A 16,059-nucleotide genomic window follows, 5' to 3' on the forward strand; every position below is an offset into this window, starting at 1 on the left:
TGTCCTTTTTATGATTATGTAGGCTGCCCTGGAGTCTTTTACTCAGGGCCCAGGACTTCGTGCTTATGTATAAACCTGGAAGGGTAGAATTGCTTACTGAAGCCACCGCGTTGCCATATTAACCACGGCCTGAGTTGAAAGACTTTGTGTGTGAAAAACTATCAAACCCACCTTTGCATGCTGATCGAATCATTCGTTGACTGCCTCCTATCTTAAGCTGAGTGTGGTTGGAGGATTCTAGTAGAAAAAAACTGGTGGAAAAGTTACCATTTTCTCAAATAGTGAGCATTAATCACCTGTCCATTAAGGACACCACTTCTGGGAAATCATGTTGTTCAAAAGACTGTTATTCTCAGCGCATTCTGGAATCGTTCACATGGATATATCTCCCTCAAACTCTATCTGGAAACCTGACATCGATTTTGATATGAAAAGACTCTAAATTGCTGAAAAACATGTAAGGTCCTCAGGGTAGCCCATGCAATACACACTTCTCCATGTAAATTGACAAAGCAAGCATGGTCAAGAATGTACTATTGATTTGGAAAAAATCATTCCAGGAGAAGAAATTTGGGATTCTATGACTCCTCAAAACAGTATGGAACAGTCCTACTTCCATCTTTCAGAGGTACAACATCATGAACTTGAGAATAAGAGACATTATCATTTGGTTCAAACTGCTCAATTTTAGAAAGGAGATGAGATGACATTGTTATTTGTTTTTTGTTTGTTTGTTTGTTTTGTTTTGTTTTTTATGTGAATTCCAGTTATTTTTTTTAATCATGGATAATTATGGAAAATTTAAAGGCAGAGAGATGAGTTCAGTAAACTCATGTGTATGAGTACCAGTCGTACAAATCTAGTTGCCAATCTTTTAATCTCCTATTCAACATGGGTCAAAAATTGACTTAGCTATCAATCCTCTTCCAGATATGTCTGAAGATGTTTCACGCAAATTAAAACACATTGCCCTGTTTTGTTTTTTGCTTATGTGATAATTTAGTTTCTCAATCTAGTGTTCCCCACCCCATTTTTTTTTTTTAACTGGGGATTGAACCCAAGGGAGCTTAACCACTGAGCTACATCGGCAGCCTCTTTTTATTTTTTATTTGGAGACAGGGTCTCACTAAATTGCTTAGGGAGTCTAAGTTGCTGAGGTTGGCTTTGAAATTGCTATCCTCCTGCCTCAGCCTCCCAAGCTGCTGGGATTACAGATGTGTGCAGCCGCACCTGGCCACCCACCCCTTCGTTAAATCAAAAGCAAGTCCCAGGCAATCCTACTCTGTGAACCTGGAATCACTTTGTTTGGTTTCTAATCTTGCTCTTGCTCTGTTCTATCCCAGTTTGGTGCAGTTTCCAGTTTCTTCTTACCATTGTCACTCCATGACAAACTTTGTTTTAACCAATTTGAGATCTTTGCTGTTCTTTAAAGTAAGGAATCCTCTTAGCCCTAAGTGCCCACACTCACCCTTTTATTTGTCATTCCTTTGAACCCAAAGCCCTCCTGGAGAGGGATTAAAATATGTCACACTTGGTCAAGGCTGCAGACAGGTCAGTGTGTGGCAATGCCATGTTTATAAGCTGTGAAGTCATCCTTCCCTCCCAGGGAGACTTGGCTACCATTACTGTTTAGTGATGCTTTTACACTGACACCAACCAAGAATTCATCTGTCCACAAAAGTAAAGAACGATGTCATTGTTTCTCCTTTTACAACTGTTGAAGGTAATAGAGATATTTGATGCTGCTTTTATATTAATCTGATAACGTAGGAACAACCTAGAAAAGGGATTCCAACATGCTTATTAAAAGACATGCTCTTAAACAACAGCAACAACAAAAGACACGCTCATGAAGTTAATTTCTTTGCCAAAGAATTCAAAATTAAAAGTTTGGTTCCACTTAAGTGTTTGCAATAACATGCTATGGTGATTTTACGTATTGTTATCCAAAGTAATGTGAACAATAAGGGTTTGTTTAACCATATCTTGTCTTTGACAACCCAACCCAACATTTTAAATAGTAAGATAGCACTAATTTGTTAATCATTTCCTGTCCCTTCATTGATATATATTATTGAAGGATAAACTAGTCAATGAAAAAATATGTGGTGAAGATCATTTAAAAAATGTACTAATATATGATGGATAAGGCCTGGATCTGGAGAGGTGTGGACACATGCATGTTTCAGAAGCAGAAATTATTTTTTATTGATCCCTTTTCCAAGACTCCCAGTCTCTCTGATGTCAACAGCATGAATATGTAAATCAGTGAGTTCACAACTAGGAGCAAAGTTTGTTACCAAAGAGCAGAACTGGTCCAGAGTGAAAAGAAAGGAAATAAAACTAATGACATTTATCTCAGTAATACTATGCTAATTAGCTAATTAGGCTGGACCATCAATGGCTCATGAATTTTAAAAGAAAACCTTGTATCTTTTGAGACTAAACAGTTCACCCACCATTCAACTCTCTTCTCACTCTAAAATCTATCATCTAGCATTCTCATATCAAAAGAACAAAATAGAGACTCAGCACAGAGAGGCCCTGAGAGAAGCAGAAAGCACTTCTAAGGTTTGACCTAAACTTCTTCCAGTCATAAAGTGATACACGGTCTGAGCTTCCCTATTTCTAGTTAGAAACTCTTTGATGTTCTTGGTTTTTTAAACTTGAAATTTTAAAATTATTTCCCTTTCCCTTTATTCCATATTTACCCAATCTTCAAATCTTGCCAACTTTCACCTTTATTAGGTGCGTTTCTCAAATGTATTCATTTCTTCAAAAATCTTCTGCTTCCATATCTTTATCTCATCATGGCTGCAGTATGACAACAGTCTTTTATCTGTCCTCCTTCCTTCCATTTCTACCTATTCTAATATTACATACTATGGCGTGTGGGGAGAAAAATAAAGAGTCCCATAAAAGGCTTCTCATGGTCTATCAGAACAAGTTAAAAATGCTCTGTTCCTCCACATCCAATATCCACTGCTCTTTGTACCCACGTAAATTGATCCACCAATTCCCAAACACTCAGCCAAGTTACTTGCTCCAACTGACTTTTCTACTCCCCTACAATGTCCATGAGAACCTAAACTTTATGCGGAGTCATGTTCAGACCTCCCTGGTCCAGCTTATTGGTGTCACAACGGAATTCTCTCTTCCCCTGATTCTGTTGAGCACAGATAGACTTTCTGCCTCAATCCAGAACTTGGTTTTATCTTCAGAATCATTTCACATATTTGGGTCCTATCGTTCCAACTAGATTGAAAACTCTCTAAGAACAAGGATTGTGTTTCATACATCTTTGACTTCCCCACAACAGTCACTATCTTGAAGCAACAAATTGGAAAAAAATTTTGACAGAAGATGAGTCTTGAAATATAATCTAAATTACTGAAGAGAGGGACAGGGGATGTAGCTGGAGGTAGAAAGTTTTCCTAATGTGTAAGGCCCTCTGTTGGATGCCAGGACCACAAAATAATTTTAATTAATTAATTAACAAAGAGGAGCTGAGGGGAAGAGCTAAACACAGAGCTTTTCCTTTATCAAGGTCAAACAAAAGTTGTTCATCTTTCTGTATTAATTCTTTTATACACTTATTACTGACTTCTCATTGAGTGTAGTGTTTAGGAATCTTCGCTCAATAGGGACTTCATTCAAATAAATATTTTCCTAAGCATTAAAGTATAGTCATACACTGAAACAACGCCCAAAAGTTTATAACTCAGGATAAATTTTTTAAAAGAGCATTTTAAATAATGAAACTAAAAATTCATTTTCAAACCAATATTATGATCAAGTAAAGAGTGACTAAGCATCACAAAACTCACTTGTACTAACTCATATTTGTTTTTTTAAATAATAAATTAAAGGAAAACTGCACCAAATTAACTTGTACAAAGAGGTGAGTGGAGATTCAGACCCAGACATGCTCTCACGCCTAGGCCGGGAGCCCCTCCACACCAGGCAGACGGGAGGCCCAGTCTGGGAACGCCCAGCAGCAAGTCTGAGAGTCTGCTAGCTGACAGTCTGAGCAGATGGGCCAAATGGAGAGAACACTGTGAAGTGAATGTCAAGAAATGATAAGAAAACACATGAAGCTTCAATAAATCTACTACACATTCAGAAATGCAGAAAATACAATGACATTTCTTTCAGTATTCATCTTAACCATTAAAAAATTGGAAATAATCTAAAGTACATCACAATATCTTAATGGCCAGTATAAATTTCAGTAGAGCCATGCCAGAATTCTCAAAAAACATGACCACAGGATCAGACCACTCACCTGGACAAGGTGAAGTAAGCCAGCTGATGTGAAACCTGATTTTAAAATATGGGAAACTAGTTCAAAATTTTAATATTTTAAAAGCCAAATAAAATAAGTCAAAGGGCCAAAAGTGGCCTATACATCGCCAGTTTGCTACTATGATATATGTGGTGAAATGTTTCCAAAAATTATTTAACAAATAATTTTTGAAAATGTTCTTTGATTAATATTAGGAAAAATGAGAATAGTTCTAATTACTTAAAATACATATGTATAGAAAAAAATGACTAGTAGGTAAGATACCAAAATAATAGCTATATGTGAAGGGAGATAATGGATGACTTGTTTTATTTATACTTTCCTGTAATTTAAAAATTCTCTTCAAGTAAGGACTTATTACCCTATTTAAATTTTTTTAAAAATTTATTTACTTATAGTACATATTAATGGTGTTCAGTGTGATATTTCTATACATACATATAGCATACCTTGATCACATGTAACCACTCTTATTTTACCCTCCCCAATCACTGGTAATCAGTGTTCTATTTTCAGGTTGACTTCTCTTAGTTTCCACATAGAAGAGAGAGCATGCAATACTTGTCTTTCCACTTCTGCATTATTTTATTTAACATGATATTCTCTAGTTCTGCCCATTTTGTTGCAAATGACAAGATTTCATTCTTCTTAATGACTGAATAATACTCCATTGTGCATATATACCACATTTCATCTATTCACCAGTTGATGTGCACCTTGGCTGATTCCAAATCTCAGCTGAATAGTGCTGCATTAAACATGGGTGTGCAGGTATCTGTTTGATACACTGATTTCATTTCCTTTGGATAAATGCCCAGAAATGGGATAGCTGGATCATACAGATCTATTTTTAATTTTGGGGGGCTCCTCCATACTGTTCTCCAGTGTTTGCACTAATTTACATTCTCAACAAGTGTATAGGGTACCTTCTCCTCCACATCCTCACCAGCATTTATTTATTTGTTTGTTTATTTATTTATTTTGTAAGCCATTCTGACTGGGGTAATATGGTGTCTCATTCTAGTTTTCATGTACACTTTCCTGATGGTTAATAGTAGTGAGCATTTTTTTCATGTATTTATTGGTCATTTGTATTTCTTCTCTTAAAAGTATCTATTCAGATCACTTGTCCATTTCACAATTGTATTACCTGAAGTTTATTATTAAGCTTTTTGTGTTCTTTATGTATTCTAGATATTAACCCTCTGTTAGATGAATAACTGGGAAATACTTTCTTCTATTCTATAGATTATCTCTTCATTCTGTTGATTGTTTCCTTTGGTGTACAGACGCTTTTTAGTTTGATGGAATACCATTTTTGCTTATTTACTATGTTTTTAGGATCCTATCCAGAAAATCATTGCCTGTGTCAATGTCTTGAAGTGTTTCTCCTATTTTCCTCCAATAGTTTCAGAATTTCAGGTTTTACTTTTAGGTCTTTGAACAATTTTATACAGGGTAGAAGGTAGTGGTAAATATTCAATCCTCTGCTAGTGGATATCCAGTTTTCCCTACACCATTTATTAAAGAGGCTGCCCTGTCTCCAGTGTATGTTTTTGGCATCTTCGTTGAGAATCAGGCAACATAAAGAAGGAAAATTGTGTTTGCTGAGCCCTTCCTATGGGTTCGACATTAAGGTTGAATCATTGATTGGGTGATGCCCATAAAAAGGGACAACTTATAAAGACTGTCATCTATCTATTTTTCTAATCTCTTATGTTAAATTTTGTGTGTATATGATTATGAGATCCCACTGTTTTGAATCATTCCAAAACTGCCTAATGTAATATCATTAACTGGCTAGAAACACTGCTAAAGCAGTTGTAAAAATAATGCAATGAAGTATTACATATAAAGCAATTATCCCAAAGACAATAAATGAATGGTAACTTCAAAATATCCAGAATTCATAGGGACTAGAGGTGCCTTATTCTCAAATGAGAACTAAAAATGAAGGATTACATTACTTTTTTGAGGTTAACAATAGAAATGTTATAGCAAAGCTAGGAATAAGTTGATAAAATAATAAGCTGATAAAAAGTAACTGTCAACAGAAATATAATGCCTATAAACAAACTGGATCAATCTTTTTCAAAAGAGAGGAGGAACAAGATGCAATGGCAGTTCACTTTTTATATCATCAATTAGAGGTTGATTTAGGTTTACTTTTCAGTCCTATACTCAGAAGTTATTACCATAAGGCAGAATTATATGCATATTTGAAATGTTTTCCATTGCATTCAAGGGCCACATTTGGTATAGTTTTATTTAGATGAATTTACAAAAAAGAACCCAGGGCCTTAAGTGTGCTAGGCAAGAGCTCTACCACTGAGCTATAGTCCCAGCCCAAAGAAGAATCTTTCAACTAAGTCTACATGGCTTAATATACATTTTAGAATTGAGAAACTAGCTGAATAACACAGTGGCCAGCAGGACTACCCCTTGGAAAGCAGGCATCCCTGGTTGTTTTCTCACTGCCTTTCCTTGCCCTTGCCTTCCAGCCTCAGCTGGGCCCTTCTTATTGTCTGCTTCTTCGGCAATGCCCTGGCAGCACCAGGACTCCAGCAGTTCTAGTAAGAGTCATGTAAGCCTAGGAGCAAGGACAAGAAACTCCCTCATGAACAGTCTACTCTTGACCAAGTGCCCCTTTGTTCACTGATCCATTTTCCCTCTGCCAACCTTGGACTCTTCCATCTCAGATGCAGACTTGGACTCTGGGCTCCTGCATTCTGTTGTAGTTTCTGGCTCCCACCCATTAACTTGCCTTTAACTTGCCAGCACCATGCTTACGTTGACTTATCCTGACCTTGAAACCATTATCTATGACTCAATTACCAGCTTAACCATCCACACATTTCTGAGCCATCGCCACACTACTCCATACATGAACCTACTGTGTCTCAGATTCTAACCCATCTGGTTGGGTGGAAACCATGTCCCTAATCCTTTTAGTTCTTCTTGACCAAATCCCTAATTCCTGGTTTCTCACAATCCAGCAATAAAATGTGATTCTAAATGTAACTCCTTTGGGAAATGTTAGCTCAATTATTGGCCATAAGTTTTTAAGATACAGACTTATCATAGCCTGTTTCCCTTCTTCTGTTTCTGCTGTTTGATCAAAGTTTATGACTTATCTCTAGTCTTTATTATCTACTTTGTACCATTCTAGAACTCTTTGAAACAAAGGTGTTTAAGAGACTTAGAAGAGTGTGGTCTCTGATGTAAACATGTCCAGGAATTACTAAGATAATATACTAGATAACCCTGAGATAATCAGGTGACTTTTAACAAAACAAATTTATTCATAGCTACTTTTATGTTAGCATTAGCCAAATACAGAAATTACTCTGCATTCTTCAAACTCAAGCTAAATAACAGTGAGAGAAAATTCACTTGCCTGTCAGGAAGATACGAAATTTTACCACGGGTGGATGTGAATTGCCTGTTGTCATGTTTTTCAATAATTTCAGAATCTCAAACAAGTAGCAGATCAAAACGCATAAGAACAAGAACAGTACTCTCATAAAAAAATCTTTGGGGATGTACATTAATGATGATATTCACATGTAGATCAACTGATTTTACTTAGCTTCCAACTTAACAGGAGTGTCCAGTTTCTGGACTAGGAGGAAAGACACAATGTTATCTGCCACATTTGTACCAGCCAATTCAACAACGGTTGCACTCTCAGCCTCTGTTTCCAGTCACTCAGCCCAGCAGGCTCTCCCGTTCACTTGGCACTGTGGACAACCTCAGACACAAGCCTTCTGTGAAGGTGATGACTTTGAATCTCAGACACTGAGCTCACATAGTAACCATGAGTACACACAGGTCTCCATAGCCAGAAGAGGAAAGGATGCCAGAGTTAGAAGCCATCGGCAACTCACAATGCACAAAGGAACAAGAAATCGAATTAAGGTGAAGGGTAAGGTACACTGCATGTCCCAGTACAAAGGCACATCCCTCCCCAGTGATGCTGAAATAGGAGTTAAGTTCCCAGGCCTGGGCAGGCTTGGGAATTCTCTACTGTCATGGTTTAGGTTTGGTCAAGCAGGTGAGTTCCAGAAAATCAAGTCTATCTCTGTCACTAGAATTGCTGTATTTTTCAGTCTTCCAGATAATAAAAGGAAGCTTTAAAGTGACTGAGTTCTCCAGATATTTCACTCGCTGTTTCTACTTCTGAGCAACAGTTTCATACCTGGGGATAGGTAGTAATATTATGTCTTCCTTAAATTAGGACAAAACTTGAGGGATTTAAAACATTACATTTCACTTCACATAACTTGGGAATAAAAAATGATGTCAATGATGAATATTTTAGGTAATCATTGAACCCTAACCCTCACTTTAAATCAAACAATATTGTTTGGGAACAAAATTTTCTAAGACAATTGTATGGAAACACTGGAGCAACGGAATTGCAAGTTAGCACGTTTGTCTCTGCAGGCAGCCAGACCACATTCTCGTTTTTCCCCAGGGGGTTCTGGAACAGACAGCCAGGATGTTACTTGCTGTACAGCTAAGATATGGCACATGAGGGGTCACTGTCATGATGTTAATTTGTCCATGGTCAGGAAGAAAAAGAAATGATTAAATACCCCAGTCAGGGTGGCTCCTGCCTGGGCACTGCAAAAATGCTGGAAAATCTCGTGTTTTATAACATGTTCACTAACATTATCAGATTCTTATTCTCTCCAGCATGGTTTTATAAAATTGAGAAGAATTGCCTGATTGTATAGATCTTTCCAAAACAGCAATGTATATTTTAAGTCAAAATCAAGATTATCTTCAAAGTAGAAAAATGTCCAAACCTGCTCATTAATGGAAAGTCTACTTAGGCTTGCGACTTTGCCATTCCAAGTTAAATCCTGACTTTGAAACATCACTGGCAAATCTGAAAGTAAAATAAGAAAAAGTGAAGCAATGGAAAAACCTCCCCTGGCTCACAGTGTTGAACAGAAGGTATTTCCAATCCTCAACATGTGTTTTAGAACTTTCTTTTATGAGGAGGAAAGATCATTCCATAACTGTGTCATGGAGATCACTTCATAAGGAAAACAAATTTCTCTGGAAGTAAGTTACCTTTATTTTTGCATTTGTAAAAGAAACAGACAACATTCAGAGCAATTCTAACAATCTCCTTCTCTGTATACTTTGAAGAGTATCAGATATTCTAGAAATAGGCCATTAAATCAATTTTCCTGGCAGAAAACATGGAGTATTGATTGATTATTTACCTCAAATTAAATTGTCACTACATGGGAGAAAAAGATGTAGATGCTCGTTATGTTTGTGGTGTTCCAAACTCAAATAGTATATATAAATTTTTAGGTAAAGAACAATTTTTCTTTAGATCATCAGTCTTTTTTGTAGTAAATAAGACACTAGATACCAGAAAGCAAAAACTTTTTGAGGAAAAACTATTTCTCAAAAGTTTTCTGTATAATATCTTTAAAAGTAGAACGGTGGTGATAAAGGTGCATCTAAATCAATTATCCTAAAAAAAATTAGAAATTAGAAATTTTTAAAAAATTTTAAATTAAAAAGAAATTAGAAATTATACTAATATTTGTTTTCAAATAACTACAACTTAGTTTTTCTTCAAACTGTAAAACTTCTCTAATCTACTATATTTTTCTGTACCTTCCAGCAAGAGCCATTTATAGTCAAAAATAAGTTTTCCTCATTCATTAGAGAAAATAGTGAGCATTCGTTTTATCACACGGGGACAAGTTTAGCCAACTATGCATCCCTCCATGTGACAGTGTTTTCCTCAGCAAAGGGAAGAACTGAGTGATATCTTTACTCATGCCCTCTCTCTGCTGCTTTTATTTTATTCTTCTGTACACAACATAGAAATAAATGAGGAATGAATCATATTTTTATAAGTACCTTTAAGAGATCAAACAAATGCTATGTGCACTATACTTCCAACTTCATCAACAGAAAGCAGAGTTGTTGAATATTTGTTCCTACAAACCCACCTGTTTTCAGCCCTCGGCACCACAGCAAGCTTCCTTCCAGGACCCTAGCAGTACTGCCCACACCATGCACTTCCATACTCTGTCTTCTTCCTTGGGTCTATGGTTAAAAAACTCACACAGGTACTGTATTTGAATGTAGTGGTCCATACACTATTAGGTTTTTGACCCATGAATTACTTAATAAAATAAGATAGATATAATAAAATTATGAATATGATCTTTGGAAACGGTTATTTTTAAAATCTTTGTAAACCATTTCCATAAAAGTAGTTTATAAACTACTCATAGGTCCACATAATTTGTTTCTGGAATACAAAATAATCATTTGTTTACTAGTGATAAAATAGATATCTACATACAACCCATTGTCTCAGGACAACTGAATTTTATTATTGTAGACCAACTCTGCATCAAGCACTGTTTGGTTTCACAACAGATGAACAAGATATGGTTCCAATGTCAAAGAATTCACTTTGGGGTAAAGTCAGTGATATAAACAAAAAGTTACTGTACAGTCCTGGTGAATAACAGAACAGAAACCTATATATGGTATAGAAAGGCATGAAAGTAGTTTTGTTCATTTGCTTGCCTATTTGAGGCTCACTGCAAGTCCATCTGCTAAAAATAAGCATATTCTTCCCCAAACCTGCCATGCTGCTGTGCACTATTGACAATGAATTAATCATTTAGGGTAATGAGCTGTCTCCCAAAAGCTCGAATACAATTTGGTGTTACTTAGGAAAGGCTAATGCCAATTAATACCCATTCTCATATTAACATGGATTCACTCATTCTGAGAATGGGGAGGACACAAGATATGTGTGCTTAGGTGAGAAGATAATTTAAAGGCTAACTCATGGGCACAGTCCATAGAGGTCCAGTTCAAATGGGGCATACATTCAGGACTAGAAAATGAACCAGCACTGTGAGGGTATGAACTAAGAGTGACTAGGGCTTGCCCAGACCAGACTTTTTAAAAACAAGGCTATTACTCACTGTTTCTCCCAAAATTAGATCACTAATTAATCAATCGACAGATGTTTATTAGATCCGTTTCTCTCACATTATGTTTTTATAATATAGTCTTTGGAGTCAAATCAAGACCACCCTCCCTCCTTTCTGTTTCCTAAGACTAATTAAAGATTTCCTCATATCCCATTGACAGCAAGATATCATGCAAACATAATTTTAAAAAAACCAAAAACTCAGATTTCTGATGCCAATGCATTTAGAGGTTGCTGGCTCAGAGAGTCGTTAGCTGATTTTCCTCCTGCCCCTCCAATAGAGCATTGCTTTAGATTGCTGTTGCCATCTTCATATCCTCTCAGTTCTCTTTGGACAATCACCAATTTCTCTTCTCAAAAGACAGCTGGTACCAGCCACCCCACCTAATCTTTCTTTAATCATCTTCATCAGTTTTCTTTCCATCCCTGCCTTAAGCAGAGGAGGAAAAAATGAAAATGTCTAAGTGTTTAAAACAGTAAAGTTCAAGAGAGGCCAAATAATGACTCAGGATCACTAACTATCAACAAAATTTGAGGCCACAATTGGGTTCCAGATTTGTCTCCAATTCTCCTAATCCTTATGACACCAAGATCGAGGAAAGAATGCTTCTCACTCTCACACCAGGTCTGCATAGTACCTTTGAACACTGCAATTTCATTGTTGCTAAGTCTACTGTTTTTCTTCTAATTGGCAAAAAATGTATACATGAGTTCTTGAAACACATTTATTACTAATTAAAATAGCACACTGATATATATAAGAAAAGACATGTTTATAAATGTAAAGAAAATTTTTGTTTCTGATTAGCTCATATTAAGACTAGACATTTTTAAGAAAATTATACAGTAACATGAATTTATTTCATCCCATTTAGGATAAAATATCATTATAAATAAGATGAAAAAAAGTCCTTCATTACCCATACTCCATATTGAACATATACTAGAGTGTGTAAGTGTACACACCCTATTGCACAAGAATCACAGTCTTGATATGTAATTTACCTATATCATCTGATGCCATGATAATTTTTTCCTGTACATGCCCTTAATCGCTAAAGAATATAAGAAAGAGAGAAAGAGAGAGAGAGAGAGAGAGAGAGAGAGAAAGAAAACTGGGATGAGGAATCATTTAATCTCCGCTGTAGTAAAAGCTGTGTGGTTGAGGGAAAGGTTTTAACCTATACTTTGTCTTATTAAACTCTTAAAGAGTTAGTGCAAGGTTTTAAAAACTCATGGGTCACGGAAATTTCCAGGCAAATTCTTTGAATCATCCATTACATTATGGTACTCTCCCACCTTCCCATCTCCAGCCATGATGGTTGTGGAACACAATGCAACAGACTGACTTAAAGACTGTGTGACCTTCACATCACTTTTCTGCATTCATCACACATTTGGGAACAGAATGAGCTAGGATCCTGACTCACTGCAGCTGGATTATAAATGAAGACTGGCCCTACCCATTTCTACTGGGAATTGTTAGAAACATTTTAGGGGGAAAAAAAAACCTGACCCACATTTTTTGGCTAAAACATCTCAATTGAATAAATATAAGTTATTCTCCTAAATCAGTTGTTTCCTTATGAAATAAATCTGTTGTCTTCCCTTTCCATTGCAAAATGGAAATCCACTCTGGGATTGAGAGATGTCAAGATACCCACTGTTGGAAACATGAAAATGACACAAAGGTACCAGCTGCCTAAAAAATCATGAAATGAAAGGCAAACTTATAAAACAAGCACACAAATGAGTAACTAGCTCAGGTATCATTTAAGTAGACAAATTTTAGACTCTACAAAAAAATACGTAGTGTGTAGTTTTTATTGTTTCGGCAGGGTTGTTCATCTACATTACAATTTGCTATGTGGCCACAAAACAAAACAAAAAATAGGTTGTGGGAAGCCAATCCAGGGTGACTAAATACTGAAGAATTAAAAACTGAGGTGGGAATAAAATCAGGTAAAATCTGTACTTGTTTTATTATGTGAAGTAAATATGACATTAAGCCACATAAATGTGAATACCTTTCAATTGTTGCAATGGTGAAAATGGAACCCTATTAAATAAATATTCATTTACCCAGAACCCATGAAAACAAGAATCATGTAACTCAATTATAAAGGCTACATATATAAGACAGACAGTACCTTATAAATCTGGAAAAAATTAAGCTTGAGTTATTTACCATACATTTTTAGTATTTTGCTGCATTTTATTGTTGTCAAATAAAATGGCAGTCTTACTAAATATTATGTTGCTAGGATAGTGACAATATTCAGGATTCAATCCTCAATCATATAGCCTAAACAAGAGTTTGGCTTGACTTTTAAATGACTACTCAAATTGCGTTGGGAAAAGAAGTTCTTTTCAAAAGAAGCTCTTGAACTCCAACAGCAGTGGATCGTTGCTGGGGAAATTGCATTCTTCAGTCTTTTCCACTGTGGTTCAGCTACAGAGAAAAGGTAGGATGAAAGTCTTTATTCCTAAACTGGGGCCTTCTGGTTTTTTCCTGATTCCTTTACTCTTCAATTTCACTGGTGTGGAATAGACATTAATGCAGGGCTAAGCAATTTGCTCCTTCATGACAAGGTCATGCAAAAGAAAATCAGAGACAGTGATGTGTATCAGAATTCCCAAATCCCCTCTTCACTGCTTGACTTGTGGAAAACGATCATCCTACTTTGGCTCAATCTGTGCTTCTCCAAAGCGTTTCAAATGGTGACCTGCTCTAGACAAACTTTATGTCCATCTAGAATTCAAGTGGGTGGCAAGCACTCATTCAAAGAGTTGCTGTCTAGGGTTAATTTGTGACTTAACAAAAAAAAAATTTTTTTTTCATTTAATTTCTTGAAAATAAATAAGTTTGGGGGGAAAAACTAAAATTTAAGCAGAAAATTTGGCAAGTTTCACAAATAAAATCAAGCATTTAGTAGTGACAAATATCTTTATAATACTTGTAATGTTTTTAAGAATACTTATCAATTACTTTTCAAATTAGTCTAGAAGAAAATGTCCCATCAGTAGCTTGTACCTATGTTAAACTACTTGAGATCCATTTTGTGAGTAGGGAACAGAAGGGGATATGGAGATAAGGGACACACACACAGAGGTGGGGTGAGGGACGTGTTACCCATATGTACTTTGCAAAATACCTGGATATCTTTAAGGCTTTCCCCAGGTTAACAAAGCATGTACCCAGCCCTAATATTTAGTTTGTGTTGACCTCATAATGAGTAAAATTGGCAGTAATCAAATTGAGAAAAAGTGAACCAAGTATTTTATCTTATGGTTATTCTCTCTGGTTAATTATATCCGGTCAGGAAATTAATCAAAAGGTTCAATATTGTTTTTGGCAAACATGAAGGCGTCCAACATAATATGTTTGCATTAATAACCTACTTTCTATGCAATTTTGTATTAATTATTTGGCCTTCTCCTTGCCCCCTCCCAAAACTACCCATTCAGGGGAAAAAACCTATCAAAGAAGAGGAAGACTTCTATTTTCAGTCAAAATTTATATAACGTGTGGACTTTTCCAACTTGTACAATTTTAAGAATATTATAATTGCAATAAAAGTCTCATCCTGTTTTGTGTAAGTAGGAATTTAGACAGGAGGTATTATCAAAAGAGAAGCATCACAAGTGAGCTAGTCTAACATGAGGTAGTGAAGTGCTGTTTTCCAAATTAATATGCCAGCAACTACAAAAGAATCAGGATTTGCCCAAGACATTTTTTGATCTCAGAAGCAGTCAGTGAACCTGTCAGTACTAACTCACTTCATCAATTGATCAGCAAAATATGCTGTCAATGCTGTAACCTTGATCCCACACCCACCCTCTCCCTGCCCATGTGATTAAATTCTTCTTTATACTAATGGCAACTGTCTAAACATTATTCATATGTACTATTCCTAAAAGCTTAAAAAATAGGATATTGGTAAATTAAATAATAATACTGTGGTCTTGATAAATATGCCCAGGAAATTCAAAATTCTTGTAGAAGCATCAAATACACACCTAATTCTATTTTGCAGCAAAAGATTATTCGTTTCTTCGGCAGTTTGTTTAAAAAAAAAAAAAAGAAGAAGAAGAAGAAGAAAGAAACTTTCTATTTAAATAAATGTCTGACTTTCTATTAAAACTACTTCGAAGTTTTTCCTATTCAACCTGACAATAACAAACATGCTACAAAATACCGACCTACTAAGCTTGACTTCTTGTAATAGTCTCACCTTATTTTCCTATTGGGAAACCTGAGGCACAGTTCTTAGTAGACACCCTCAAAGATACAGAAGCAGACAGCAATTACAGCCCTGATTCCCAGGTCTGACTTTTTTTCCCCCAAGAATACTTTCCAGAATGTGTGCAGCTTTGAGTTTCTTGAAACACAGCTCTTGGTCTTTGTAGAAATAAAAATTGTCACATCTCTTCACTATAGTCTGAAAATTTAAGCTATGAAAAAAGTATGTCCCACATTTACTAAATTTTTAAATAGCAAATTCTTCTTTCAACAGTGTTCAAAATCCAGGTGAATTATATGAAATAGGTAACAAGTGGTCTCCATCTTCTCTAGGCTCCAATCAGTGTCAAAACAGGTGTTTGGGTCAAAGTTCTTCCCTGTCATTAAAAATAGAAGAGAGAGAGAGATTCATTGGAAAAGGAAGAATATACTGAAATGTGTTTTTGTTGTAATATACCACCAACCTACAGTCCTAAAGTCACCAGTGCTTTCTATTTTCTTCTTTAGAGGATACCTTTTTGT

At 35.9% G+C, this 16,059-nt stretch overlaps 1 protein-coding gene across 1 annotated transcript in view; it reads right to left on the reverse strand.

The window, feature by feature from the left end:
- Nucleotides 1-14,855: 14,855 nt before the first annotated feature.
- The window catches only part of IMPG2 (interphotoreceptor matrix proteoglycan 2), an 86,768-nt gene continuing 85,564 nt past the window's right edge, over nt 14,856-16,059 (reverse strand). The window contains exon 19 of the mRNA XM_079101411.1: nt 14,856-15,914. Within this exon, the coding sequence (XP_078957537.1) occupies nt 15,902-15,914 (13 nt within the window). The 3' untranslated portion in view covers nt 14,856-15,901. The remainder of the gene's footprint in view (nt 15,915-16,059) is intronic.

The sequence above is a fragment of the Sciurus vulgaris genome, assembly GCF_902686455.1.
Source record: "Sciurus vulgaris genome assembly, chromosome: 10".
NCBI classification, from domain to species: domain Eukaryota; kingdom Metazoa; phylum Chordata; class Mammalia; order Rodentia; family Sciuridae; genus Sciurus; species Sciurus vulgaris.